The sequence below is a fragment of the Gambusia affinis genome, linkage group LG16 (assembly GCF_019740435.1).
Source record: "Gambusia affinis linkage group LG16, SWU_Gaff_1.0, whole genome shotgun sequence".
Classification (NCBI taxonomy): Eukaryota; Metazoa; Chordata; class Actinopteri; order Cyprinodontiformes; family Poeciliidae; genus Gambusia; species Gambusia affinis.
Genome location: NC_057883.1, coordinates 5,326,818 through 5,353,185, shown reverse-complemented (window position 1 = coordinate 5,353,185; position 26,368 = coordinate 5,326,818). Strand labels below are relative to the sequence as shown.

Below are 26,368 nucleotides of genomic sequence, written 5' to 3'. Positions count from 1 at the left end.
CAATCTTCAGGAGAAACTATTTTTTTTCTTCTTCCTGGTTTAAAACTTTCTGGTTTCTTTAAATAAAAACTCCAGAGCAGAGTCTCTCTGTGTGTGTTTGTGGTTTGTATGGTTTGATAGGATGTGCTGTATGATTCAATTCTAAATACTGTGATAATCTGAAGGACTTTGAAAAAAACGGAGATTGTCATCATATTGACAACTTCCTACAGTAATGGTCCAAGTCATTCTTTTTGCCCATAAATAATCTTTTAGCAAAAAATAAATACATAAATAAATAAAAAACACCACCAAAAAATGACTTTGGCCATAATTTTACCACGGTGATGATAAACTGTACAGATTAATCGACTGAAACATCTTCTAAATCTACATGACATCTGCAAATATTCTTGTTAAACTGTAAAAGTGCTAATGTTTCATACGACTGTTTTTTGTTTAAGCTTTTATTTTTATTTCACCTCTTTCTCAATAAAGATGTATAAACTGCATGTTAGAATTTGCATCTTTGTCCTTATTTTCTGCATTTTCCACACTTCTCAGCACTTATTACTGATACACTTTCAGATGTGCTTTCTGGGAAGTCAGATTCATTTTTTCCATCACAAAGTCGAAACAACTCAACTCAGGTTTGAGTCAGAAGGTTTTCCACAAGATTTTTTTATTTTTTTATTTTCATTTTTAATCTTTAAATAGGTTAAGATAAAGGAAAAAAATGCTGAATTTAAATTGCATGGAATGACTTAACACAGTTTTAGCTTTACTTTCATAGTAGTATTTCTTTTTTTAATCCTCTTTGCATAAACAAAGAGAGATCGATGGTTGCCACGGTTTCCGTCCTCTGGATCGTTGTCAGTGAGCGTTCTGCATGTGAGAACAGGAAGTCGGGGTTCTGATCCGAGCAGAGAAGCAGGTCAGAGCTGCTGCAGAGCGGCAGGATGCGGTCGCCTGGCAGCTCCGCCTCTCTGCTGAGAAACAACCGAGGTGAAACCTTCGACCTTTACCGCAGCATCCTGCATCACCCCCCCCTTCACGCTGCTGCCCTCTGAGCAAACAGCTGCCGCCGCCTCCATTTCTGTGTCAACTGAAGCTAAAAACCGGAACGTGCGTCTAACAACAAACAACAGCTGCTGACTGCGATCTGGAGCAGAACGTTTGCAGCTCAGAGCATTTATGTTGAGGGAAGCTCCATTTAGCTTTCAGTCTCAGAAGTATCTGCTCAAAAACCAACAAAAACAAAAGAGAAGGAAGGTTTATAGCAATGGAAACTTTTTTGCACTTGTTACTTTCTTTATATATATATATATATATAAGAGATTACAGAAAGATAAAATAAGAACTTAAATTTGATGCAAATTTTGTTGTTTTGTTCCATTTCTCTGAATATCTTGTTTTTATTCACCCAGTCAGACAAACAGGAAACAGCAAACCAGCCTGTGTTGATAACATCTGTGTTTTGATCATATTTCTGCTTCTCCTTAAATAAAAAATAAAAAATAAAAAAAAAAACAAGAAAAAAAAAAGTTTTTTGTTTTTTTTTAAAAAGATGTAGACAGATAAATTCCAAAATTTTTACTTTTCAAAGTTCTTATTTAATGTCACAAGGTGAAAATATCTTAACTAGTGTATAAAACGCTGTTGCTAAAATCCCTGACTGGCAGCTTTGTAAGAAATGAGTTATCCATTTAAACTAAAATTGTCTTAATGTTTTCTAAACAGGCTGTTGTTGAAAATCAGATTTTGTTCTCAATCAACCCACCTGGTTAAATGAATGTTAAACAAAGTAAATAAAAATTCAACAAAATGATTTAGTCATTTTATCGATCGAAACAGAGGAGCTGGTGGTTACAGATGGAATATAAAATAAACATTTTCATTTGTCACTACTGCACTCAAAGTTGTGTAAAAAGTGAAGAAATCTTCAGGGTGGCCAAAGACAACCAGTCAGACAAAAACATCTCAGCTTTTGCTAATTTAGCCATTTAAAACTACCTGCGAGAAACAATGTTATATTAGTAGATGTTTAAGAAACTGTCGGGGAAGTTAGTCGCCATTTCTCAGCCGAACCAACATTTAATTTGTGACGCTGAAGTTGTGCTAGCAGAAGCTGCTAACGTAGCTGAAAGAACACAGCCTGTTAGCTGTAGCGCAGCAGTTCGTATTGAGGACAGAATAAACCGTTCTACTTTGCAACAGGATGTCGTTACCGGCAGCTTTATCCAACCTTCATGTGTGAGTTGTAACACGGACGTTGATCAAACTGCATTGGACCGTAAGGACATTAACAGTTTCAGTTCATGTTGTTTAGAACAGCTGACAGGAGCTAAACCTGAGGGATCATGTCTGACTTACTGTCTGCACCAAAACCAACCAAATATGACATCTGTGTGTCTGCAGGAAAAATAGTTCAGATCAGAATCTTATTTCATGTTGGGGAACAAAAAAATCTGTTCAGAAACTACTCCTTTGAAAAGCTGCTTCTGTTAATAAACTATTTAACAAATATAGTTGGTTCACTGCCCAATGATCCTTCTCAGCACTGCTGCACTTTCAAATGAAGCCGTTTTCATCTTCTAAAGACCAACACTCACCTGCTTCATCATGTTTCTAAGATTTAAACAGAGAGACATGAATTAATTATTACATTTTCGAGATGATCAGAGGGTCTAAAGACGTTTAAAGTATGTTAAGTAATAAAAATTCACGATTTTGAATAAACCAATAAAATAAAAAGACCCAATTATATTAAAACCAAAGGTGGGTGATTTTGGTAACGTTGTCCCTATAAGATTAGAGCAGCTTAAAAATATATAAGATCATTTTAGAGGGGTTTTTACACATCTCTACCTTGGTTACCAACAAGTTAAGGGACATTTCAGCCAGCGGTTGGAAACATTTGTCACGTTTAGCGACCCCTTGTGGTACAAACTGTGTGTTGCATCACATAGTGGTTCTCAAACTTCAAATCAGTTCAATTTTTAAACCAAAAAAAAAGAAATATGAGAAGAGTGAGTTGAGACATAAACAGCATTAAACGCTGTTAACCAAATGTAACTGTATTATTTAATATAATCATGTTAAAAAACTAATTCTACTTTTGCTGTCAAGTAGAGATTCCTAATATGAATTTTTGGGTAGATACTTAGCGACGGTAGAATTTATTAACATTACTTGTCCATAACTCTACATAATAGTAAATCAACCCATTTTCCAGTCTCATGTGTTTGTTTAAAAGGGCTTTAAGGTAAAATTACAACTTTCCGAATGTTCAACCCATTCTGGTACGTTATTACTGTATGGCAATTGTAACCTAGAGTAAAATAAGACATCATAAAATCCACATGTTCATGTTCTGATCAAAAGATGGTGGAATTTATCAACAGGCACCTTCAGTGTTTTAATATTGGAAGCAGTTTGAAGCGATTTTTATGAAAACACAATATCAAAGAGCTGGAACTGTTGATGAAATTAGCCGACATTAAATGAATAAAAGAATGTTCTAGAGCGCTGAATCCATTTTAGTAACATTTATATTCACTCCAATCATTATTAACACATGGAGAGCTGAGAGAGGCCAGTGGTATGTAAGTTTTCTAGTGAAAAAACCTACTTAGCACTAGCTTACTTGTTGGCTGTATGAACACAGAACTACAACCACAGAACAATTTTTTCTCAGAATTTGCATCTGATTCGAGAAAAGTCTAATTTTAGCTCGTAGCTTTTTCAGACTCCTCCTTATTGGCATTTTTACATTCACCATCAAGATCAAAACCGGTAATTCAGCTTTCTGTCCCCGAATGCAGCCAACGCTGGTAGTCATACAGAAACATACATAAAAACCATGTTCAGAAACAGGTCAGTGCGCCATCTGCTGGCTGAACCGGTAATTCAGCTGTCAATCACAGCTAAAATCTCTGAACTTTGATATTTTTTTTTTTTTTTTTTTTTTTTAAGGCACTTTCATAGATATAAAAAGTGACATAACAGTATTTACTGAACCTGAAGTACATATGTAACCTGGGCCTAAATATTATGCAAACCAGTCATTCTTGTTGTCAAACTCAATACCGCTGTGATCTGGAAAGAAAAAATGTGTGCGATTTTCTGATTTTAAAAAATCTGAACATTTTAAGGTAAAAACATTAAATCTGAAATTGTGACTTTGGTGATCAAACGAGTCATATAGTGTATTTTTTCTACATGTTAACATGTGAAACATGTTAGTTCTGTGTACTGTAGAGGGCTCTCCAGTACCAAGTTCTCAGTACAATAGTCGAATAAACGGCAGATTAAAAACACACACACACCAAATTCTGTCATACAGTGAACGTCACATGAACGTCACAACGTCTCCCACCTGCAGCTCATAACTTCTGAACACACTGATCACTATGAAACATGGCGATCAGAGCTTCACGCAGCTTCTTCACCTCATCAGTCTTTCTGCTCTGGCTATCAGGTAAATAAAAATCATCTATTAAATTAGGTTTAAAGCTTGGATCAGAGCTCTGTGTTTATGCTTTATTTTTTTTTAGGTCACATTTTATCTAAAAAATGATAGAAAACAAGAGAAAATTAATTATGATGGCATATTAGGGCTATTTTAGATTGGCAGAGTAAATTACAATTAAAAAAAACAACAAAAAAATATAAACGCAGAAATGTTGAAATTATTTTCAGATTTTTTTTTTTATGTATATTTATAAAAAACTTGGAAATTTCTGAGATTCAAAGGTCAAATTTGCTAGAAGAAAAGAGGAATTTTTGCATTTTGAAAAGCCAAACATCTTTTGACTTTTGGAAATTTCCAGAGTTTTAAAAGTTGAAATTTTGTGACTTTTCAAACAGAAAAATCCAAAGTGTTTTTCAAGATCATTTCTGAGATCTCAAAATTGTTTTTTGGTTTGTTTGGTTTTTTTGGCGGAAAGTTACCACTGTTTTTCTCCCATCTACAATGGCCCTAATGGGCCCCCGTACCTCTCATATTGACGTTCTGTCATTTACACCCAGGCCGTACTGCGAGCGGCGAGCCCGTGTCCCAGACTCCTACGCTGTGGACAAATCAGGACGCCGACGCCACGATGCAGTGCAGCCACACTAAGGGCAGCACGTACCGCCTGATGTACTGGTACCAGCAGCTGCCGGGTCAGAACATGAAGCTAATCGTTTTCACCACGGCGTACAGCGCACCCGAGTACGACCCAGGCTTCACGGAGGAGACGTTTCCGGCGCAGAAGAAGAACGCGGAGACGGGATCTCTGACGGTGAAGAAGGTGAAGCCTGAAGACAGCGGAGTGTATTTCTGTTCTGTCAGTGAGACACAGTGACGCAGCCGACTAAAGAGCTGAACAAAAACCCGGCTGAGACCCTGGGAACGGAGAATATTGTTTGGAGCTGACGCTAGAGGGCGCTACACCTCACTACACCTCACTAATACCTTGTAGGTATGGTAACTGACTAAAATGGGTTTATTTTGACTGTATATTTCTCTACGTCCTATCAAATGTACATTACTGCCAATAAAATACAGCAATTCAACGCGACATAATTGACAAAGTTAATCAGATGCGAATGCCTTTGCAATACTGTAATATGAGCTTTCTTTTTTTCCAGATTTTGCTTTATTTGGTTGCTGGAGTTCATTTCTTTTTAAAAATGAAATCCCTAAAAAAAACACACAAAAAAAACAATGGTGGCCAACAAAAGTTGTATCATGGAACAAATCAAATTTAACCCTCAGGATCCAACGGGCTGAAAAGCATGTTTTGTGTTTTCATTTTATTATCATGAACCATCTTCTAGGTTTTTCTTCACTTATTACAAAGTATGCAGAGACTCTATTAAGGATTAAACGACATGGAGTCGGCTTGAATCGGATGTTGCTATGACGATCCCATTTTGTGTCTCCTCCCCTCTCATTTGATGCTCTAACATGAGTTCAGCATGTCAGTCACAGCCGAGACGGAGAGGAAGACAAAGACGTCATGATCAGCATCAACACTCTGCTGCTGCTGCTCTTCTGCTTCTGGAGTAAAACGCTCGATTTCCTCGCCGTTGTATAAATCAAATTAATATCTTGGTCCAACTATTCTTAACTTCATCTCTCTTTTTTTTTTTTATCCAGAAGCGTCTCTAAGCAAAGAGGTACATCAGGATCCTCCATGGATGCTTAAAGTCGCTCAGAGTTCTGCAACAGTCGACTGCAACTACTCAATCATCGGATACAACCAGATTCTGTGGTACAAAAACCCAATCGGTGACTCCACCCTCAAGTTAATTGGTTATGTCTACTACACCACAGTAACTCTTGAGAGCGAATTCAGAGATCGTTTCAATATAAGTGGAGACGGCACAAAGGAATCTGAGCTCCGTGTGGATAAACTGCAGCCAGAAGACAGCGGCGTGTATTACTGTGCAGCTGGTCGACACAGTGACTCGGTTCGTGTCTGTCTGCTACAAAAACCCTCTGTGGTAATCCAGCTCACAAGCAAACGCACACTGAAGAGGAACACAGCTGCAGCAGAGAGCACTGAAATACAGCAGCAAATCAAAGATGGCAGCAAAAAAAAAAACAACAAACTGTGCTAACTGTCAGGAAGTCGGACCGGTAGATGTAATAATCCTGTTCCTGTTCAGATCATAATCCTAAACAAAGTGAAGCATTAAGTTTCAAACATGACACTGCTGGGATGTGCTGTGGTGGCGCAGGGGTTAAGCACAACCAACATAAGGAGGCCTTAGTCCTCGACGCGGCCGTCGCAGGTTCGATTCCCGGCCTGGCAACCTTTGCTGCATGTCTTCCCCCTTCTCTCATTACCCACTTTCCTGTCAATTAACTGTCAAATAAAGGCCAATAGAGCCAATATGTATACAGTATTATCACACAAATATGATTTTTTTGCTACAAGTCAGAAGTAGGGGTTAGCATGTATCGTATCGTTTATCATTTATCGTGATAACAGTTTGGATTCATCGTTGTCATGATGAATTCCAACTCATGTTTAAACTGAACTGATCGCAGAAATAAATGAGCTTCTAAATCATTCTTTGAATGAGTCAGTATACTAAAAACTGGAAAACTTGCAGTTTGAGGTTCGCAGCGAAAAACCTGCATGCAGAATCTAAAAATTGTTTTATATTCCTGTCTTGTGACTGAAAACGGCGATACAAACAGAGGGAGGAGCCGAACGTAAACCTCTGCTCACTGTCCACCGCCACACTGTCTGACAGTAACCTCACCCTCCCACCTCTAGTGAAGTCAGAGCTCCATCGCTCTGCGTTCAGTCGGCTCACATCACAGTCAGCCATGATCCCAGCTGCTCTCATAAAGCTCTCTGCAGCTCTGCTCTGGCTTGGAGGTACGTCATGGACTCTACGTCCATCATCATGTCACCGTTTGTCTCGTTTTTTTTTTGTTGGATGTCCCGTAACGTGATGCGACATCTGACCGCTGCAGGTCCAACAGGCGGCAGTGATGTCACTCAGACTCCTCTGCTGTGGACCAACCGGAGTCAGTCTGCCACCATCAACTGCAGTCACTCTAAAAATGTTGATTTTGACCAGATGTACTGGTACCAGCAGCGGCCGGGTCAGAACATGAAGCAAATAGTTTTCACCACGGCGTACAGCGCTGCACAGTATGAAGAAGGCTTCACCGGGGAGAAGTTTGGAGCAGAGAAGAAAGACGCTTTCACCGGGTCTCTGACGGTGAAGCAGCTGCAGCCTGAAGACGGCGGAGTGTATTTCTGTTCCGTCAGTAAACACAGTGATGCAGCCGATTAAAGAGCTGCACAAAAACCCAGACAGTGAAAGAAAACGTCTCTGTTTTAACCAGTAGATGGAGCTAAAGAGCAGAGTAGACTGTTTATATCATATACACGTATAATAATCTTTAAAATCAGGCTGTTTTATCAATTAACAAAAAAAAAAAAAAAAGGATACATGGAGAAAAATGAATTTACACAATGATACAACAAAATGTTGGATTTGAATCAATAAATAAATTAGTTCTATTGGGGTGATATTTGAGTAAAGATTATAACTTTAAATGCACAAACATACCTAATAGTAAATAGAAATTATATCACTTGAAATACAACTGAACTAAAACAATGAAATTCTGAATAATTGTCAGAATTGGTTTTCTTATCTGGACACAATTTCAGTTTATTTTGTTAATTTCATTCCACTTAGATTCAACTTTTCTAAATATATCTAAATAAATAAGGCGTTGTCTTTGTATTGTGAAAGGTGCATCTATTATGCATGTCACTCTATCAACTTTTAACCCACAAACATGTCAAATAGTGATTATATTCTTATAAAGTTAAATGATTTAGGTTAATTTACTTGTAATTTTATGGGTTTTTAAAAAAGTTTTTCTGTTCCATAAAACTGGTGCCACAAACGGCTTCAGTTTTGTGTCACACATTCAGTTTTAAACAAACCATTTCAATACACAACTATCAGTTCTTTGAAATTAGTCCACTTACATAGAGACAGGTTTGGAATGAAACATTATTTTTTATTTATTATATAAAAATAAGCTTAGAAGGACACTGTACAAATGCACGTGACCAGAATGTGAGCTGAACTTGATGTTTGAACAGCGAGCTCAGTTTGTGTCTCCTCCCCTCTCGGTTCAACCTCTAACATGAGTTCAGCTCGTCAGTCACTGAAGAGACAGAGAGGATGATAAAGACATGATGATCATCATCATCACTCTGCTGCTGCTCTGCTTCTCTGGTGGGTTTGATTCTAAATTTACTCAAATTTAAGGAGCCCTCGCTGCGTCTAATCTTCACCCATTTTGTATTTTATCGCAGATCTGACACTGAGCAAGGATGTGCATCAGCATCCGCCATCAATACTAGGGAGTCCTCAGAGTTCTGCAACAATCACCTGCAACCATTCAATCAGTGGATATGATACTACACTGTGGTACCAGAAACCCACGGCTGGTTCTGCTCTTAAATTAATTGGTTATATTTTGTATAGCAGTGTCACACTGGAGAAGGAATTCGAAGATCGCTTCGGAATAAAAGGAGACGGATCAAAGAAATCTGAGCTCGAAGTGCAGAAACCGCAGCCAGAAGACAGCAGCATGTATTACTGTGCAGCTAGTCAACACAGTGACTCGCTTTGTGTCGCCCTGCTACAAAAACCCTCTGTGATAATCCAGCACACAAACACACTGGAGAGGAACACAGCTGCAGCAGAGAGCAGTAAACTACAGCAGGAAATCGTCAGATATCAGCATTAAAACTGTCTCTGCCAGTGGCGACCCCAAGAGGAGGTCAGGGGGGGCCATGGGCCCCTCTGGAAAAATGTTCACCTCCTAAAAGAATCATGTTCAGGTCATAGAAAGGCATATTTAGTCATTTTATAAAATTAAGACATAAATATAAAACCCAAGAGAAAAATAAATAAATGCATCTAAATAATAAAGGTAAATTAAAAACATATTAATACAAATAAATAAATAACCAGTTAAGTTGTAATTTATTTATTTACTTTTATCTGTACTGCCTAAAATCCTGTCTGGTCTGCTCTCCTATAGAAATGTTCTGGGTGAGCTACTGTCCACTTCCTGTGTTGACCTCCTGCAGGAAGTCGATGTCTTGTTAATTAGTGTCGACCCCGCCTCCTTCCTTTCATGTACACAGCTTTACTCAGTCTGGCAGCATCACTGCAGCATCAGATTCATCTGTACCAGGATCATGTTCAAACTCTTCATTGTTTTGGTCTCTCTGAACTTCTGCTTCACATGTATATTTAAATCACTAACCGTTGTTTAAAGTAGATTCTCTGAATCTGAATGTGTTTGTTTTTTTTTCACCAGACAAATCTAAAAACAGCGTTCATCAAACTCCCGCTGCGTTGATCAAAGAACCAGGAGAATCAGTCCAGATAAACTGCAGTCATTCAAACACCAACTTCAACATGATCCAGTGGTACAAACAGCCTCCTGGGAAAACCGACATGACTCTCCTTGGTTACGCTCGTTATACTTCACACACTGTTGAAGATCAGTTCAAAAACTTGTATACCGTGACCGGTAGCGGCAGTAGTCTGTCATCTCTTGTCATTCCAAAGCTGAGGCAGTCTGAGGACAGCGCCGTGTATTTCTGTGCTGCCAGTGATGCACAGTACCACATGAAGCCTCAGGCTCCAACAAAAACCCTCACTGATACCAGAGGAGCCATCATTCACCTGCTGATGGCAGCAAGAGATACAGGAAAACCTCAGAGGAGGGACTGATCACCCAGCTGTGGAGTTGTACCGTCCACTAGGAGGCGATGTTTCTCAATAAATGCTTTCAGACAGAAGCGGCTCAAATCCCAGCATGAAGTCTTCCTGGATGAAGAAAGACTTACATGTCACACTGGTTATTATGTAACTCTGCCTCTTGTATAATGGCTACTGGAGATTGCCACCAAATCTCTCTGTGACCTTCAAGGATGATGATAATGGATGGATGGATTTTCAAATAAAGTACAAAGGAAGAACTCATTAGTTTTAAAATATCTGTTGGGCACAATTTCACAGTTGTTTTTGTGACATTATTTTTCTTAAAATGCGTCAAAAAGCCAGAGGACGATAAATGAAACGTCTACAAAATGTGCCACTATTAGGGGGAGTTAATCGATTCCTCATCAGAATAATCATTACTAAAATAATCATGGTTGCAGCCATAACTCGTTCACAATCAGTGGGCGGAGTCACAACCTGCAGCGACTCTCAGGTCTCACACACGTTCAGTCTGAGAACATGACTCCTATCAGACACAGCTTGTTTCTTTTTGCTCTCTGGATTAAAGGTTTGGTTCCTGTAACATCAGAATCTGCCGCTGACTAGACTGAACTTCAGCTCATTCAATCTGTGTTTCTATCAGCAGGTCTAACAGATGGCAGTGACGTTGTCACTCAGACTCCTCTGCTGTGGGTCAACCAGAGTCAGTCCACCACCATGACCTGCAGTCACAATAAAGACGCTTCTTACTTCCAGATGTACTGGTACCAGCAGCTGCCGGGTCAGAACATGAAGCTAATAGTTTTCACAACAACATCTCCTCCATTCCAGTATGAAAAAGGCTTCAGCAAGGAGAAGTTTCCAGCGGACAGGAAGGACGCTCTGAGCGGATCTCTGACGGTGAAGCAGCTGCAGCCTGAAGACAGCGGAGTGTATTTCTGCTCCGTCAGTCAACACAGTGATGAGGCCGAGTCAAAGAGCTGCACAAAAACCCAGCTGCTGGAGGCACAGTGAAGTTACACTTCATCGGCAGCAGGGGGAGCTCTCAATTCAAACTCTGTAGCATCTCAACATGTTTACAAAGGGCGGAGTATTTCATCTTTTATAAATATTCTTCTAAAAAGGGAAACAACAACAACAACAGAGAAAAACAGCTACTTTTTAACAGTAACAGTCATTTTTCTTTTTTTTAAATTTATTTAAGTTTTTTTAATTTTTTTTTTACAGGTGAAATATTGTTGTAAAAGAAAACTCCTGGCAAGGTAAAGTATCAAAGCTAGAATTCAAAATAAACAGCAATTAGTCACAAAAAATGCAAATACCTTCAAACTGAAGTACATTAGAGATGCAGCGATTTTTATGTTTTTTAATAATCAATTATTCTGATCATTAATCGATTAATTGGACTTAAAGTTTGGAACACTGTGCACAATTTTCATGTAAGTGTTAAAGCTGTTTTTACACAATTTTAGAAATACATTAAAAGATGCAAAATTCAATAACTTTTTTGAATAAAATAAAACTTTTATTGTCTTAAATGCAACAGCAGAGTGTTCCTTTGGTGTACGACTGATCAATTGCAGCAAAAGATGGACCTGCACTTAAAAGAATACTACCTACTAATCTGTTGACTATCTCTTTGATGGATAGCAAAAAGGGCTTAGTAAGATATTTATTTATTCATCTATTTATTTTACAGAATTTGAACCACGTTTCACTAAAAATGCCAACTTAGGACTTCGAGGTATTTACAGATGAAACAGGTCTAACTTCTTAAATGAAAATTCTTTCTAATTCTTGTACAGTTTCGGCCTACCTGCTGCTCTGAGTGTCTTCTTTCAGACTAACCGTTAACCTGTTACTGAATTAGTTGACTTATATTTCACAAACTCAGTCAGAACTAATTCAATTCCTCGTTTCCGCCCTAAACTACATGCTTTTGAAATTATTCTGGTTTGTGTCTCCTCCCCTCTTATAGTTGATCCTCTAACACGAGTTCAGCTCATCAGCAGAGACAGAGAGGAAGATAAAGACATGATCAGCATCATCACTCTGCTGCTGCTGCTCTGCTTCTCATGTAGGTTAAACACTATTCCAGCTACAAGATAAAGATATTGCTAATATTTATTAATATAGCAGGTTTTTTTTCCCTCAACACAGATCTTTCACTGAGCAAGGATGTGCATCAGGATCCACCATCGTTGTTATCGAGTCCTCAGAGACCTGCAACAATCGGCTGCAGCCATTCGATCAGTGGATACTATGTGATTCTGTGGTACCAGAAGCCGATTGGTGGCTCCGCTCTTAAATTAATTGGTTATATATCGTACACAAACCCAACACTGGAGAAGGAATTCGAAGATCGCTTCGGAATAAAAGGAGACGGATCAAAGAAATCTGAGCTCGAAGTGCAGAAACCGCAGCCAGAAGACAGCAGCATGTATTACTGTGCAGCTAGTCAACACAGTGACTCGCTTTGTGTCACCCTGCTACAAAAACCCTCTGTGATAATCCAGCACAAAAACACACTGGAGAGCAACACAGCTGCAGCAGAGAGCAGTAAACTACAGCAGGAAATCATCAGATATCAGCATTAAAACTGTCTCTGCCAGTGGCGACCCCAAGAGGAGGTCAGGGGGGGCCATGGGCCCCTCTGGAAAAATGTTCACCTCCTAAAAGAATCATGTTCAGGTCATAGAAAGGCATATTTAGACATTTTATAAAATTAAGACATAAATATAAAACCCAAGAGCAAAATAAATAAATGCATCTAAATGATAAAAGTAAATTATAAACATATTAATACAAATAAATAAATAGCCGGTTAAGTTGTAATTTATTTATTTACTTTTATCTGTATGTTCTGGGTGAGCTACTGTCCACTTCCTGTGTTGACCTCCTGCAGGAAGTCGATGTCTTGTTAATTAGTGTCGACCCCGCCTCCTTCCTTTCATGTACACAGCTTTACTCAGTCTGGCAGCATCACTGCAGCATCAGATTCATCTGTACCAGGATCATGTTCAAACTCTTCATTGTTTTGGTCTCTCTGAACTTCTGCTTCACAGGTATATTTAAATCACTAACCGTTGTTTAAAGTAGATTCTCTGAATCTGAATGTTTGTTTTTTTTCACCAGACCAATCTCAAAACAGCGTTCATCAAACTCCCGCTGCGTTGATCAAAGAACCAGGAGAATCAGTCCAGATAAACTGCAGTCATTCAAACACCAACTTCAACATGATCCAGTGGTACAAACAGCCTCCTGGGAAAACCGACATGACTCTCCTTGGTTACGCTCGTTATACTTCACAAACTGTTGAAGATCAGTTTCAAAACTTGTATACCGTGACCGGTAGCGGCCAGAGTCTGTCGTCTCTCGTCATTCCAAAGCTGAGGCAGTCTGAGGACAGCGCCGTGTATTTCTGTGCTGCCAGTGTTGCACAGTACCACATGAAGCCTCAGGCTCCAACAAAAACCCTCACTGATACCAGAGGAGCCATCATTCACCTGCTGATGGCAGCAAGAGATACAGGAAAACCTCAGAGGAGGGACTGATCACCCAGCTGTGGAGTTGTACCGTCCACTAGGAGGCGATGTTTCTCAATAAATGCTCTCAGACAGAAGCGGCTCAAATCCCAGCATGAAGTCTTCCTGGATGAAGAAAGACTTACATGTCACACTGGTTATTATGTAACTCTGCCTCTTGTATAATGGCTACTGGAGATTGCCACCAGATCTCTCTGTGACCTTCAAGGATGAAGATAATGGATGGATGGATTTTCAAATAAAGTACAAAGGAAGAACTCATTAGTTTTAAAATATCTGTTGGGCACAATTTCACAGTTGTTTTTGTGACATTATTTTTCTTAAAATGCATCAAAAAGCCAGAGGACGATAAATGAAACGTCTACAAAATTTGCCACTATTAGGGGGAGTTAATCGATTCCTCATCAGAATAATCATTACTAAAATAATCATGTTTTCAGCCATAACTCGTTCCCTCTCAGTGGGCGGAGTCACAACCTGCAGTGACTCTCAGGTCTCACACACGTTCAGTCTGAGAACATGACTCCTATCAGACACAGCTTGTTTCTTTTTGCTCTCTGGATTAAAGGTTTGGTTCCTGTAACATCAGAATCTGCCGCTGACTAGACTGAACTTCAGCTCATTCAATCTGTGTTTCTATCAGCAGGTCTAACAGATGGCAGTGACGTTGTCACTCAGACTCCTCTGCTGTGGGTCAACCAGAGTCAGTCCACCACCATGACCTGCAGTCACAATAAAGACGCTACTTACTACCAGATGTACTGGTATCAGCAGCTGCCGGGTCAAAACATTAAGCTAATAGTTTTTACAACACCATCTCCTCCATTCCAGTATGAAAAAGGCTTCAGCAAGGAGAAGTTTCCAGCGGACAGGAAGGACGCTCTGAGCGGATCTCTGACGGTGAAGCAGCTGCAGCCTGAAGACAGCGGAGTGTATTTCTGCTCCGTCAGTCAACACAGTGATGAGGCCGAGTCAAAGAGCTGCACAAAAACCCAGCTGCTGGAGGCACAGTGAAGTTACACTTCATCGGCAGCAGGGGGAGCTCTCAATTCAAACTCTGTAGCATCTCAACATGTTTACAAAGGGCGGAGTATTTCATCTTTTATAAATATTCTTCTAAAAAGGGAAACAACAACAACAACAACAGAGAAAAACAGCTACTTTTTAACAGTAACAGTCATTTTTTTGTTTTTATTTATTTTGTTTTTTGTTTATTTAAAAAAAAAAAGGTGAAATATTGTAAAAGAAAACTCCTGGCAAGGTAAAGTATCAAAGCTAGAATTCAAAATAAACAGCAATTAGTCACAAAAAAATGCAAATACCAGTACAAACTGAAGTACATTAGAGATGCAACGATTTTTATTTTTTAAATAATCAATTATTCTGATCATTAATCGATTAATTGGACCTAAAGTTTGGAACACTGTGCACAATTCTCATGTAAGCGTTAAAGCTGTTTTTACACAATTTTAGAAATACATTAAAAGATGCAAAATTCAATAACTTTTTTGAATAAAATAAAACTTTTATTGCCTTAAATGCAACAGCAGAGTGTTCCTTTGGTGTACGACTGATCAATTGCAGCAAAAGATGGACCTGCACTTAAAAGAATACTACCTACTAATCTGTTGACTATCTCTTTGATGGATAGCAAAAAGGGCTTAGTAAGATATTTATTTATTCATCTATTTATTTTACAGAATTTGAACCACGTTTCACTAAAAATTCCAACTTAGGACTTCGAGGTATTTACAGATGAAACAGGTCTAACTTCTTAAATGAAAATTCTTTCTAATTCTTGTACAGTTTCGGCCTACCTACTGCTCTGAGTGTCTTCTTTCAGACTAACCGTTAACCTGTTACTGAATTAGTTGACTTATATTTCACAAACTCAGTCAGAACTAATTCAATTCCTCGTTTCCGCCCTAAACTACATGCTTTTGAAATTATTCTGGTTTGTGTCTCCTCCCCTCTTATAGTTGATCCTCTAACACGAGTTCAGCTCATCAGCAGCGACAGAGAGGAAGATAAAGACATGATCAGCATCATCACTCTGCTGCTGCTGCTCTGCTTCTCATGTAGGTTAAACACTATTCCAGCTACAAGATAAAGATATTGCTAATATTTATTAATATAGCAGATTTTTTTTTTCCCTCAACACAGATCTTTCACTGAGCAAGGATGTGCATCAGGATCCACCATCGTTGTTATCGAGTCCTCAGAGACCCGCAACAATCGGATGCAGCCATTCAATCAGTGGATACTATGTGATTCTGTGGTACCAGAAGCCGATTGGTGGCTCCGCTCTTAAATTAATTGGTTATATATCAAACACAAGCCCAACACTGGAGAAGGAATTCGAAGATCGCTTCGGAATAAAAGGAGACGGATCAAAGAAATCTGAGCTCGAAGTGCAGAAACCGCAGCCAGAAGACAGCAGCATGTATTACTGTGCAGCTAGTCAACACAGTGACTCGCTTTGTGTCGCCCTGCTACAAAAACCCTCTGTGATAATCCAGCACACAAACACACTGGAGAGCAACACAGCTGCAGCAGAGAGCAGTAAACTACAGCAGGAAATCATCAGATATCAGCATTAAAACTGTCTCTGCCAGTGGCGACCCCAAGAGGAGGTCAGGGGGGGCCATGGGCCCCTCTGGAAAAATGTTCACCTCCCAAAAGAATCATGTTCAGGTCATAGAAAGGCATATTTAGACATTTTATAAAATTAAGACATAAATATAAAACCCAAGAGCAAAATAAATAAATGCATCTAAATGATAAAAGTAAATTAAAAACATATTAATACAAATAGATAAATAACCAGATAAGTTGTAATTTATTTATTTACTTTTATCTGTATGTTCTGGGTGAGCTACTGTCCACTTCCTGTGTTGACCTCCTGCAGGAAGTCGATGTCTTGTTAATTAGTGTCGACCCCGCCTCCTTCCTTTCATGTACACAGCTTTACTCAGTCTGGCAGCATCACTGCAGCTTCGGATTCATCTGTACCAGGATCATGTTCAAACTCTTCATTGTTTTGGTCTCTCTGAACTTCTGCTTCACAGGTATATTTAAATCACTAACCATTGTTTAAAGTAGATTCTCTGAATCTGAATGTGTTTGTTTTTTTTCACCAGACCAATCTCAAAACAGCGTTCATCAAACTCCCGCTGCGTTGATCAAACAACCAGGAGAATCAATCCAGATAAACTGCAGTCATTCAAACACCAACTTCTACATGATCCAGTGGTACAAACAGCCTCCTGGGAAAACCGACATGACTCTCCTTGGTTACGCTCGTTATACTTCACAAACTGTTGAAGATCAGTTTCAAAACTTGTATACCGTGACCGGTAGCGGCCAGAGTCTGTTGTCTCTCGTCATTCCAAAGCTGAGGCAGTCTGAGGACAGCGCTGTGTATTTCTGTGCTGCCAGTGATGCACAGTACCACATGAAGCCTCAGGCTCCAACAAAAACCCTCACTGATACCAGAGGAGCCATCATTCACCTGCTGATGGCAGCAAGAGATACAGGAAAACCTCAGAGGAGGGACTGATCACCCAGCTGTGGAGTTGTACCGTCCACTAGGAGGCGATGTTTCTCAATAAATGCTCTCAGACAGAAGCGGCTCAAATCCCAGCATGAAGTCTTCCTGGATGAAGAAAGACTTACATGTCTCACTGGTTATTATGTAATTCTGCCTCTTGTATAATGGCTACTGGAGATTGCCACCAAATCTCTCTGTGACCTTCAAGGATGAAGATAATGGATGGATGGATTTTCAAATAAAGTACAAAGGAAGAACTCATTAGTTTTAAAATATCTGTTGGGCACAATTTCACAGTTGTTTTTGTGACATTATTTTTCTTAAAATGCGTCAAAAAGCCAGAGGACGATAAATGAAACGTCTACAAAATGTGCCACTATTAGGGGGAGTTAATCGATTCCTGATCAGAATAATCATTACTAAAATAATCATGTTTTCAGCCATAACTCGTTCCCTCTCAGTGGGCGGAGTCACAACCTGCAGTGACTCTCAGGTCTCACACACGTTCAGTCTGAGAACATGACTCCTATCAGACACAGCTTGTTTCTTTTTGCTCTCTGGATTAAAGGTTTGGTTCCTGTAACATCAGAATCTGCCGCTGACTAGACTGAACTTCAGCTCATTCAATCTGTGTTTCTATCAGCAGGTCTAACAGATGGCAGTGACGTCGTCACTCAGACTCCTCTGCTGTGGGTCAACCAGAGTCAGTCCACCACCATGACCTGCAGTCACAATAAAGACGCTACTTACTACCAGATGTACTGGTATCAGCAGCTGCCGGGTCAGAACATGAAGCTAATAGTTTTCACAACACCATCTCCTCCATTCCAGTATGAAAAAGGCTTCAGCAAGGAGAAGTTTCCAGTGGACAGGAAGGACGCTCTGAGCGGATCTCTGACGGTGAAGCAGCTGCAGCCTGAAGACAGCGGAGTGTATTTCTGCTCCGTCAGTCAACACAGTGATGAGGCCGAGTCAAAGAGCTGCACAAAAACCCAGCTGCTGGAGGCACAGTGAAGTTACACTTCATCGGCAGCAGGGGGAGCTCTCAATTCAAACTCTGTAGCATCTCAACATATTTACAAAGGGCGGAGTATTTCATCTTTTATAAATATTCTTCTAAAAAGGGAAACAACAACAGAGAAAAACAGCTACTTTTTAACAGTAACAGTGATTTTTCTTTTTTTTTATTTATTTAGGGTTTTTTTTTGTTTGTTTTTTTAAAGGTGAAATATTGTTGTAAAAGAAAACTCCTGGCAAGGTAAAGTATCAGAGCTAGAATTCAAAATAAACAGCAATTAGTCACAAAAAATGCAAATACCTTCAAACTGAAGTACATTAGAGATGCAGCGATTTTTTTTTTTTTTTAATAATCAATTATTCTGATCATTAATCGATTAATTGGACTTAAAGTTTGGAACATTGTGCACAATTCTCATGTAAGTGTTAAAGCTGTTTTTACACAATTTTAGAAATACATTAAAAGATGCAAAATTCAATAACTTTTTTGAATAAAATAAAACTTTTATTGCCTTAAATGCAACAGCAGAGTGTTCCTTTGGTGTACGACTGATCAATTGCAGCAAAAGATGGACCTGCACTTAAAAGAATACTACCTACTAATCTGTTGACTATCTCTTTGATGGATAGCATAAAGGGCTTAGTAAGATATTTATTTATTCATCTATTTATTTTACAGAATTTGAACCACGTTTCACTAAAAATGCCAACTTAGGACTTCGAGGTATTTACAGATGAAACAGGTCTAACTTCTTAAATGAAAATTCTATCTAATTCTTGTACAGTTTCGGCCTACCTGCTGCTCTGAGTGTCTTCTTTCAGACTAACCGTTAACCTGTTACTGAATTAGTTGACTTATATTTCACAAACTCAGTCAGAACTAATTCAATTCCTCGTTTCCGCCCTAAACTACATGCGTTTGAAATTATTCTGGTTTGTGTCTCCTCCCCTCTTATAGTTGATCCTCTAACACGAGTTCAGCTCATCAGCAGCGACAGAGAGGAAGATAAAGACATGATCAGCATCATCACTCTGCTGCTGCTGCTCTGCTTCTCATGTAGGTTAAACACTATTCCAGCTACAAGATAAAGATATTGCTAATATTTATTAATATAGCAGATTTTTTTTCTTTCAACACAGATCTTTCACTGAGCAAGGATGTGCATCAGGATCCACCATCGTTGTTATCGAGTCCTCAGAGACCCGCAACAATCGGCTGCAGCCATTCAATCAGTGGATACTATGTGATTCTGTGGTACCAGAAGCCGATTGGTGGCTCCGCTCTTAAATTAATTGGTTATATATCAAACACAAGCCCAACACTGGAGAAGGAATTCGAAGATCGCTTCAGAATAAAAGGAGACGGATCAAAGAAATCTGAGCTCGAAGTGCAGAAACCGCAGCCAGAAGACAGCAGCATGTATTACTGTGCAGCTAGTCAACACAGTGACTCGCTTTGTGTCACCCTGCTACAAAAACCCTCTGTGATAATCCAGCACACAAACACACTGGAGAGGAACACAGCTGCAGCAGAGAGCAGTAAACTACAGCAGGAAATCTTCAGATATCAGCATTAAAACTGTCTCTGCCAGTGGCGACCCCAAGAGGAGGTCAGGGGGGGCCATGGGCCCCTCTGGAAAAATGTTCACCTCCCAAAAGAATCATGTTCAGGTCATAGAAAGGCATATTTAGACATTTTATAAAATTAAGACATAAATGTTAAACCCAAGAGAAAAATAAATAAATGCATCTAAATGATAAAAGTAAATTATAAACATATTAATACAAATAAATAAATAACCAGTTAAGTTGTAATTTATTTATTTACTTTTATCTGTATGTTCTGGGTGAGCTACTGTCCACTTCCTGTGTTGACCTCCTGCAGGAAGTCGATGTCTTGTTAATTAGTGTCGACCCCGCCTCCTTCCTTTCATGTACACAGCTTTACTCAGTCTGGCAGCATCACTGCAGCTTCGGATTCATCTGTACCAGGATCATGTTCAAACTCTTCATTGTTTTGGTCTCTCTGAACTTCTGCTTCACAGGTATATTTAAATCACTAACCGTTGTTTAAAGTAGATTCTCTGAATCTGAATGTGTTTGTTTTTTTTCACCAGACCAATCTCAAAACAGCGTTCATCAAACTCCCGCTGCGTTGATCAAACAACCAGGAGAATCAGTCCAGATAAACTGCAGTCATTAAAAGACCCACTTCTACATGATCCAGTGGTACAAACAGCCTCCTGGGAAAACCGACATGACTCTCCTTGGTTACGCTCGTTATACTTCACACACTGTTGAAGATCAGTTTCAAAACTTGTATACCGTGACCGGTAGCGGCCAGAGTCTGTCGTCTCTCGTCATTCCAAAGCTGAGGCAGTCTGAGGACAGCGCCGTGTATTTCTGTGCTGCCAGTGTTGCACAGTACCACATGAAGCCTCAGGCTCCAACAAAAACCCTCACTGATACCAGAGGAGCCATCATTCACCTGCTGATGGCAGCAAGAGATACAGGAAAACCTCAGAGGAGGGACTGATCACCCAGCTGTGGAGTTGTACCGTCCACTAGGAGGCGATGTTTCTCAATAAATGCTCTCAGACAGAAGCGGCTCAAATCCCAGCATGAAGTCTTCCTGGATGAAGAAAGACTTACATGTCACACTGGTTATTATGTAACTCTGCCTCTTGTATAATGGCTACTGGAGATTGCCACCAAATCTCTCTGTGACCTTCAAGGATGAAGATAATGGATGGATGGATTTTCAAATAAAGTACAAAGGAAGAACTCATTAGTTTTAAAATATCTGTTGGGCACAATTTCACAGTTGTTTTTGTGACATTATTTTTCTTAAAATGCGTCAAAAAGCCAGAGGACGATAAATGAAACGTCTACAAAATGTGCCACTATTAGGGGGAGTTAATCGATTCCTCATCAGAATAATCCATTACTAAAATAATCATGTTTTCAGCCATAACTCGTTCCCTCTCAGTGGGCGGAGTCACAACCTGCAGCGACTCTCAGGTCTCACACACGTTCAGTCTGAGAACATGACTCCTATCAGACACAGCTTGTTTCTTTTTGCTCTCTGGATTAAAGGTTTGGTTCCTGTAACATCAGAATCTGCCGCTGACTAGACTGAACTTCAGCTCATTCAATCTGTGTTTCTATCAGCAGGTCTAACAGATGGCAGTGACGTCGTCACTCAGACTCCTCTGCTGTGGGTCAACCAGAGTCAGTCCACCACCATGACCTGCAGTCACAATAAAGACGCTTCTTACTTCCAGATGTACTGGTATCAGCAGCTGCCGGGTCAGAACATGAAGCTAATAGTTTTCACAACAACATCTCCTCCATTCCAGTATGAAAAAGGCTTCAGCAAGGAGAAGTTTCCAGCGGACAGGAAGGACGCTCTGAGCGGATCTCTGACGGTGAAGCAGCTGCAGCCTGAAGACAGCGGAGTGTATTTCTGCTCCGTCAGTCAACACAGTGATGAGGCCGAGTCAAAGAGCTGCACAAAAACCCAGCTGCTGGAGGCACAGTGAAGTTACACTTCATCGGCAGCAGGGGGAGCTCTCAATTCAAACTCTGTAGCATCTCAACATGTTTACAAAGGGCGGAGTATTTCATCTTTTATAAATATTCTTCTAAAAAGGGAAACAACAACAACAGAGAAAAACAGCTACTTTTTAACAGTAACAGTGATTTTTTTGTTTTTATTTATTTTGTTTTTTGTTTATTTAAAAAAAAAAAAGGTGAAATATTGTAAAAGAAAACTCTTGGCAAGGTAAAGTATCAGAGCTAGAATTCAAAATAAACAGCAATTAGTCACAAAAAATGCAAATACCAGTACAAACTGAAGTACATTAGAGATGCAGCGATTTTATTATTTTTTTTAATAATCAATTATTCTGATCATTAATCGATTAATTGGACTTAAAGTTTGGAACATTGTGCACAATTCTCATGTAAGCGTTAAAGCTGTTTTTACACAATTTTAGAAATACATTAAAAGATGCAAAATTCAATAACTTTTTTGAATAAAATAAACTTTTATTGCCTTAAATCCAACAGCAGAGTGTTCCTTTGGTGTACGACTGATCAATTGCAGCAAAAGATGGACCTGCACTTAAAAGAATACTACCTACTAATCTGTTGACTATCTCTTTGGTGGATAGCAAAAAGGACTTAGTAAGATATTTATTTATTCATCTATTTATTTTACAGAATTTGAACCACGTTTCACTAAAAATTCCAACTGAGGACTTCGAGGTATTTACAGATGAAACAGGTCTAACTTCTTAAATGAAAATTCTATCTAATTCTTGTACAGTTTCGGCCTACCTGCTGCTCTGAGTGTCTTCTTTCAGACTAACCGTTAACCTGTTACTGAATTAGTTGACTTATATTTCACAAACTCAGTCAGAACTAATTCAATTCCTCGTTTCCGCCCTAAACTACATGCGTTTGAAATTATTCTGGTTTGTGTCTCCTCCCCTCTTATAGTTGATCCTCTAACACGAGTTCAGCTCATCAGCAGCGACAGAGAGGAAGATAAAGACATGATCAGCATCATCACTCTGCTGCTGCTGCTCTGCTTCTCATGTAGGTTAAACACTATTCCAGCTACAAGATAAAGATATTGCTAATATTTATTAATATAGCAGATTTTTTTTCCCTCAACACAGATCTTTCACTGAGCAAGGATGTGCATCAGGATCCACCATCGTTGTTATCGAGTCCTCAGAGACCCGCAACAATCGGCTGCAGCCATTCAATCAGTGGATACTATGTGATTCTGTGGTACCAGAAGCCGATTGGTGGCTCCGCTCTTAAATTAATTGGTTATATATCAAACACAAGCCCAACACTGGAGAAGGAATTCGAAGATCGCTTCGGAATAAAAGGAGACGGATCAAAGAAATCTGAGCTCCAAGTGCAGAAACCGCAGCCAGAAGACAGCAGCATGTATTACTGTGCAGCTAGTCAACACAGTGACTCGCTTTGTGTCGCCCTGCTACAAAAACCCTCTGTGATAATCCAGCACACAAACACACTGGAGAGGAACACAGCTGCAGCAGAGAGCAGTAAACTACAGCAGGAAATCATCAGATATCAGCATTAAAACTGTCTCTGCCAGTGGCGACCCCAAGAGGAGGTCAGGGGGGGCCATGGGCCCCTCTGGAAAAATGTTCACCTCCCAAAAGAATCATGTTCAGGTCATAGAAAGGCATATTTAGTCATTTTATAAAATTAAGACATAAATATAAAACCCAAGAGCAAAATAAATAAATGCATCTAAATAATACAGGTAAATTAAAAACATATTAATACAAATAAATAAATAACCAGATAAGTTGTAATTTATTTATTTACTTTTATCTGTATGTTCTGGGTGAGCTACTGTCCACTTCCTGTGTTGACCTCCTGCAGGAAGTCGATGTCTTGTTAATTAGTGTCGACCCCGCCTCCTTCCTTTCATGTACACAGCTTTACTCAGTCTGGCAGCATCACTGCAGCTTCGGATTCATCTGTACCAGGATCATGTTCAAACTCTTCATTGTTTTGGTCTCTCTGAACTTCTGCTTCACAGGTATATTTAAATCACTAACCGTTGTTTAAAGTAGATTCTCTGAATCTGAATGTGTTTGTTTTTTTTCACCAGACCAATCTAAAAACAGCGTTCATCAAACTCCCGCTGCGTTGATCAAAGAACCAGGAGAATCAGTCCAGATAAACTGCAGTCATTCAAACACCAACTTCGACATGATCCAGTGGTACAAACAGCCTCCTGGGAAAACCGACATGACTCTCCTTGGTTACGCTCGTTTCAGTTCACACACTGTTGAAGATCAGTTCAAAAACCTGTATACCGTGACCGGTAGCGGCAGTAGTCTGTCGTCTCTCGTCATTCCAAAGCTGAGGCAGTCTGAGGACAGCGCCGTGTATTTCTGTGCTGCCAGTGATGCACAGTACCACATGAAGCCTCAGGCTCCAACAAAAACCCTCACTGATACCAGAGGAGCCATCATTCACCTGCTGATGGCAGCAAGAGATACAGGAAAACCTCAGAGGAGGGACTGATCACCCAGCTGTGGAGTTGTACCGTCCACTAGGAGGCGATGTTTCTCAATAAATGCTTTCAGACAGAAGCGGTTATTTTTTTACCTGTTCATACAGAGTCAACCCATACAAATAATTACACAGAATGTACATTGAGTTATGTTCATCTTTTCGGAACGTTACTCAACTAATGAGTTTAATAAATTTGATATACAGACAAAAGAAAAATGGCAAAAAACTAAAACTCTCCTCATAAAGCTTTGAAGCAACTTATTAAATTTAATAATGTGTAGTGCTGTGTAACTTTTAAAAAAACCCAAAAAGCAAACAAGGTTTGCTCTGTGGATTTTGTCCATCTTTGAGTTTTGTGTTTGACTTCATTCAAGACTCAAACACTGCATTCAACTCCCCTGAATAGGGATTATAAAGAATCTTCTACAATGTGCTACTTCAGATTGGTAGATTATAAATGCATCTCTCTCTTTTTTTTTTTTTACGTTTTATCACACAAAGTTCCAATAACACTCTCTGAAGTTTGTGACAAAATGTCAGGTTGCAGTTTGCAAAGCTCCTCTTAGAAGTACAAAAACCTTTTTCTTTTTAAAAATTTTTTTTTCCATTATTTTGGATTTGTTGTGACTCCGCCCTCCTCCAGGGTATCTGCTTCATTTGCAGATCAGATTTTTTTCTTTTTCTGAGACAAGAGGCTCCAAGCACACAGTCAACAGCAGAATGATCACAGAGCTGTTCTTACTTTCTCTCAAGCTCGCGCTGGTTTTAGGTAATCATTATTTTTTTACTTCAAAACAATGTATTTCTCTGTTACTGTATCTACTTTGGGCATTTTTTCCCCCCCCATACACTTTATCATTGTGTGTCGCTTTTCTCTACAGGATCTTCTCTCAGTGATCAGGTTCATCAGACTCCGTTCAACATTCTGGCAAAGCGAGGAGAAGCAGCCAGAATCAGCTGCTCTCACAGTATCCAGAGCTACAATGTAATCCTCTGGTACAAGAGACTAGAGGACAAACAGCTGCAGCTACTGGGCTACATGTACATCGACAACAAAAATCCTGAACCTGGAACGGATGTGAAGATGGAATTAGATGGAAATGCAAATGAAGGACAGACCTGCACTTTAACAATCAAAGAGCTGAGAGAGAAAAGCAGTGCAGTTTACTACTGTGCTGCTCGCTACCACAGTGCTGAATATCACTGCTGCTCTGTGCAAAAACCTCCCATCCTGCTGCACCTGTGTGAACTCGCCACTGCCAGTCATTTTATTAGGGACTATTTTGTCTAAACAGGATTTTGTTAAGGAGGCGAAATTTTACGATACTGGACAGAAACATAGCTTGGGTTTGTTAGAACTGCTTTGGAGTACCACTGGCCAAAGAACTCATATGTAACTCGATGGACAGTAATATCAATAGATGAGTCCGATAGAATGTTCAATAATTTCACTAAACTCCGATCCAGAACCGCACAGCTTTCTGGGGCGTTGTAGACAGAGAAAAGGCGTCAGCCACTCAACCTCTCACGGCGAGCTAAGCTACGTTGCTAACTCGCTCACTTTATTTTAATTTTACCTAGCAACAACTTGTTAACAGTTTCATCCCTTGCCAGCGTCCCTCATAATTGCTGAAAAATAGAAAACTACGCCGTGGGGTGACGGTAGAAAATGAGTAAAAGAACTCAAGAGGAAATTGTAGATAAAACAGGAAACGTCAAGTCAGCAGCGTGGCAGGATTTCAGATATATAAAACATAAAAAAACTAACAAATAACTATCAATATCGACTGACATGAAACACTTACACCGTAATACGCTTTTCAGCCATAATCACTAAGATGAAAAACTGCTTTGATTAGACTCATAAAACAATACTTAAGCACACAGCTTTTATTTTGAAAGTTTTATTTAAATGGCCACTTAGATTCTAGAG

The 26,368-nt window shown here is 39.5% G+C and overlaps 9 gene segments (V, D, J or C); all 9 read left to right on the top strand.

Annotated features, from left to right (window-relative positions):
• Positions 1 to 5,706: 5,706 nt before the first annotated feature.
• LOC122846164 lies at positions 5,707 to 6,716 on the top strand. The segment is given in 2 exon segments: positions 5,707 to 6,030; positions 6,125 to 6,716. Coding segments are annotated over 2 exon segments (510 nt in total).
• A 3,802-nt stretch (positions 6,717 to 10,518) lies between these two features.
• Positions 10,519 to 11,369, top strand: LOC122846178. The segment is given in 2 exon segments: positions 10,519 to 10,819; positions 10,898 to 11,369. Coding segments are annotated over 2 exon segments (417 nt in total).
• Positions 11,370 to 12,131: 762 nt separating this feature from the next.
• On the top strand, positions 12,132 to 12,923 carry LOC122846190. The segment is given in 2 exon segments: positions 12,132 to 12,328; positions 12,412 to 12,923. Coding segments are annotated over 2 exon segments (480 nt in total).
• A 1,397-nt stretch (positions 12,924 to 14,320) lies between these two features.
• LOC122846189 lies at positions 14,321 to 14,892 on the top strand. The segment is given in 1 exon segment: positions 14,321 to 14,892. A coding segment is annotated over 1 exon segment (297 nt).
• Positions 14,893 to 16,603: 1,711 nt separating this feature from the next.
• Positions 16,604 to 17,380, top strand: LOC122846169. The segment is given in 2 exon segments: positions 16,604 to 16,864; positions 16,937 to 17,380. Coding segments are annotated over 2 exon segments (468 nt in total).
• Positions 17,381 to 17,840: 460 nt separating this feature from the next.
• LOC122846177 lies at positions 17,841 to 18,696 on the top strand. The segment is given in 2 exon segments: positions 17,841 to 17,914; positions 17,990 to 18,696. Coding segments are annotated over 2 exon segments (420 nt in total).
• A 2,551-nt stretch (positions 18,697 to 21,247) lies between these two features.
• Positions 21,248 to 22,024, top strand: LOC122846175. The segment is given in 2 exon segments: positions 21,248 to 21,459; positions 21,538 to 22,024. Coding segments are annotated over 2 exon segments (417 nt in total).
• A 692-nt stretch (positions 22,025 to 22,716) lies between these two features.
• Positions 22,717 to 23,522, top strand: LOC122846167. The segment is given in 2 exon segments: positions 22,717 to 22,965; positions 23,049 to 23,522. Coding segments are annotated over 2 exon segments (480 nt in total).
• A 162-nt stretch (positions 23,523 to 23,684) lies between these two features.
• Positions 23,685 to 24,478, top strand: LOC122846168. The segment is given in 2 exon segments: positions 23,685 to 23,953; positions 24,026 to 24,478. Coding segments are annotated over 2 exon segments (468 nt in total).
• The last annotated feature ends 1,890 nt before the right edge of the window (positions 24,479 to 26,368 follow it).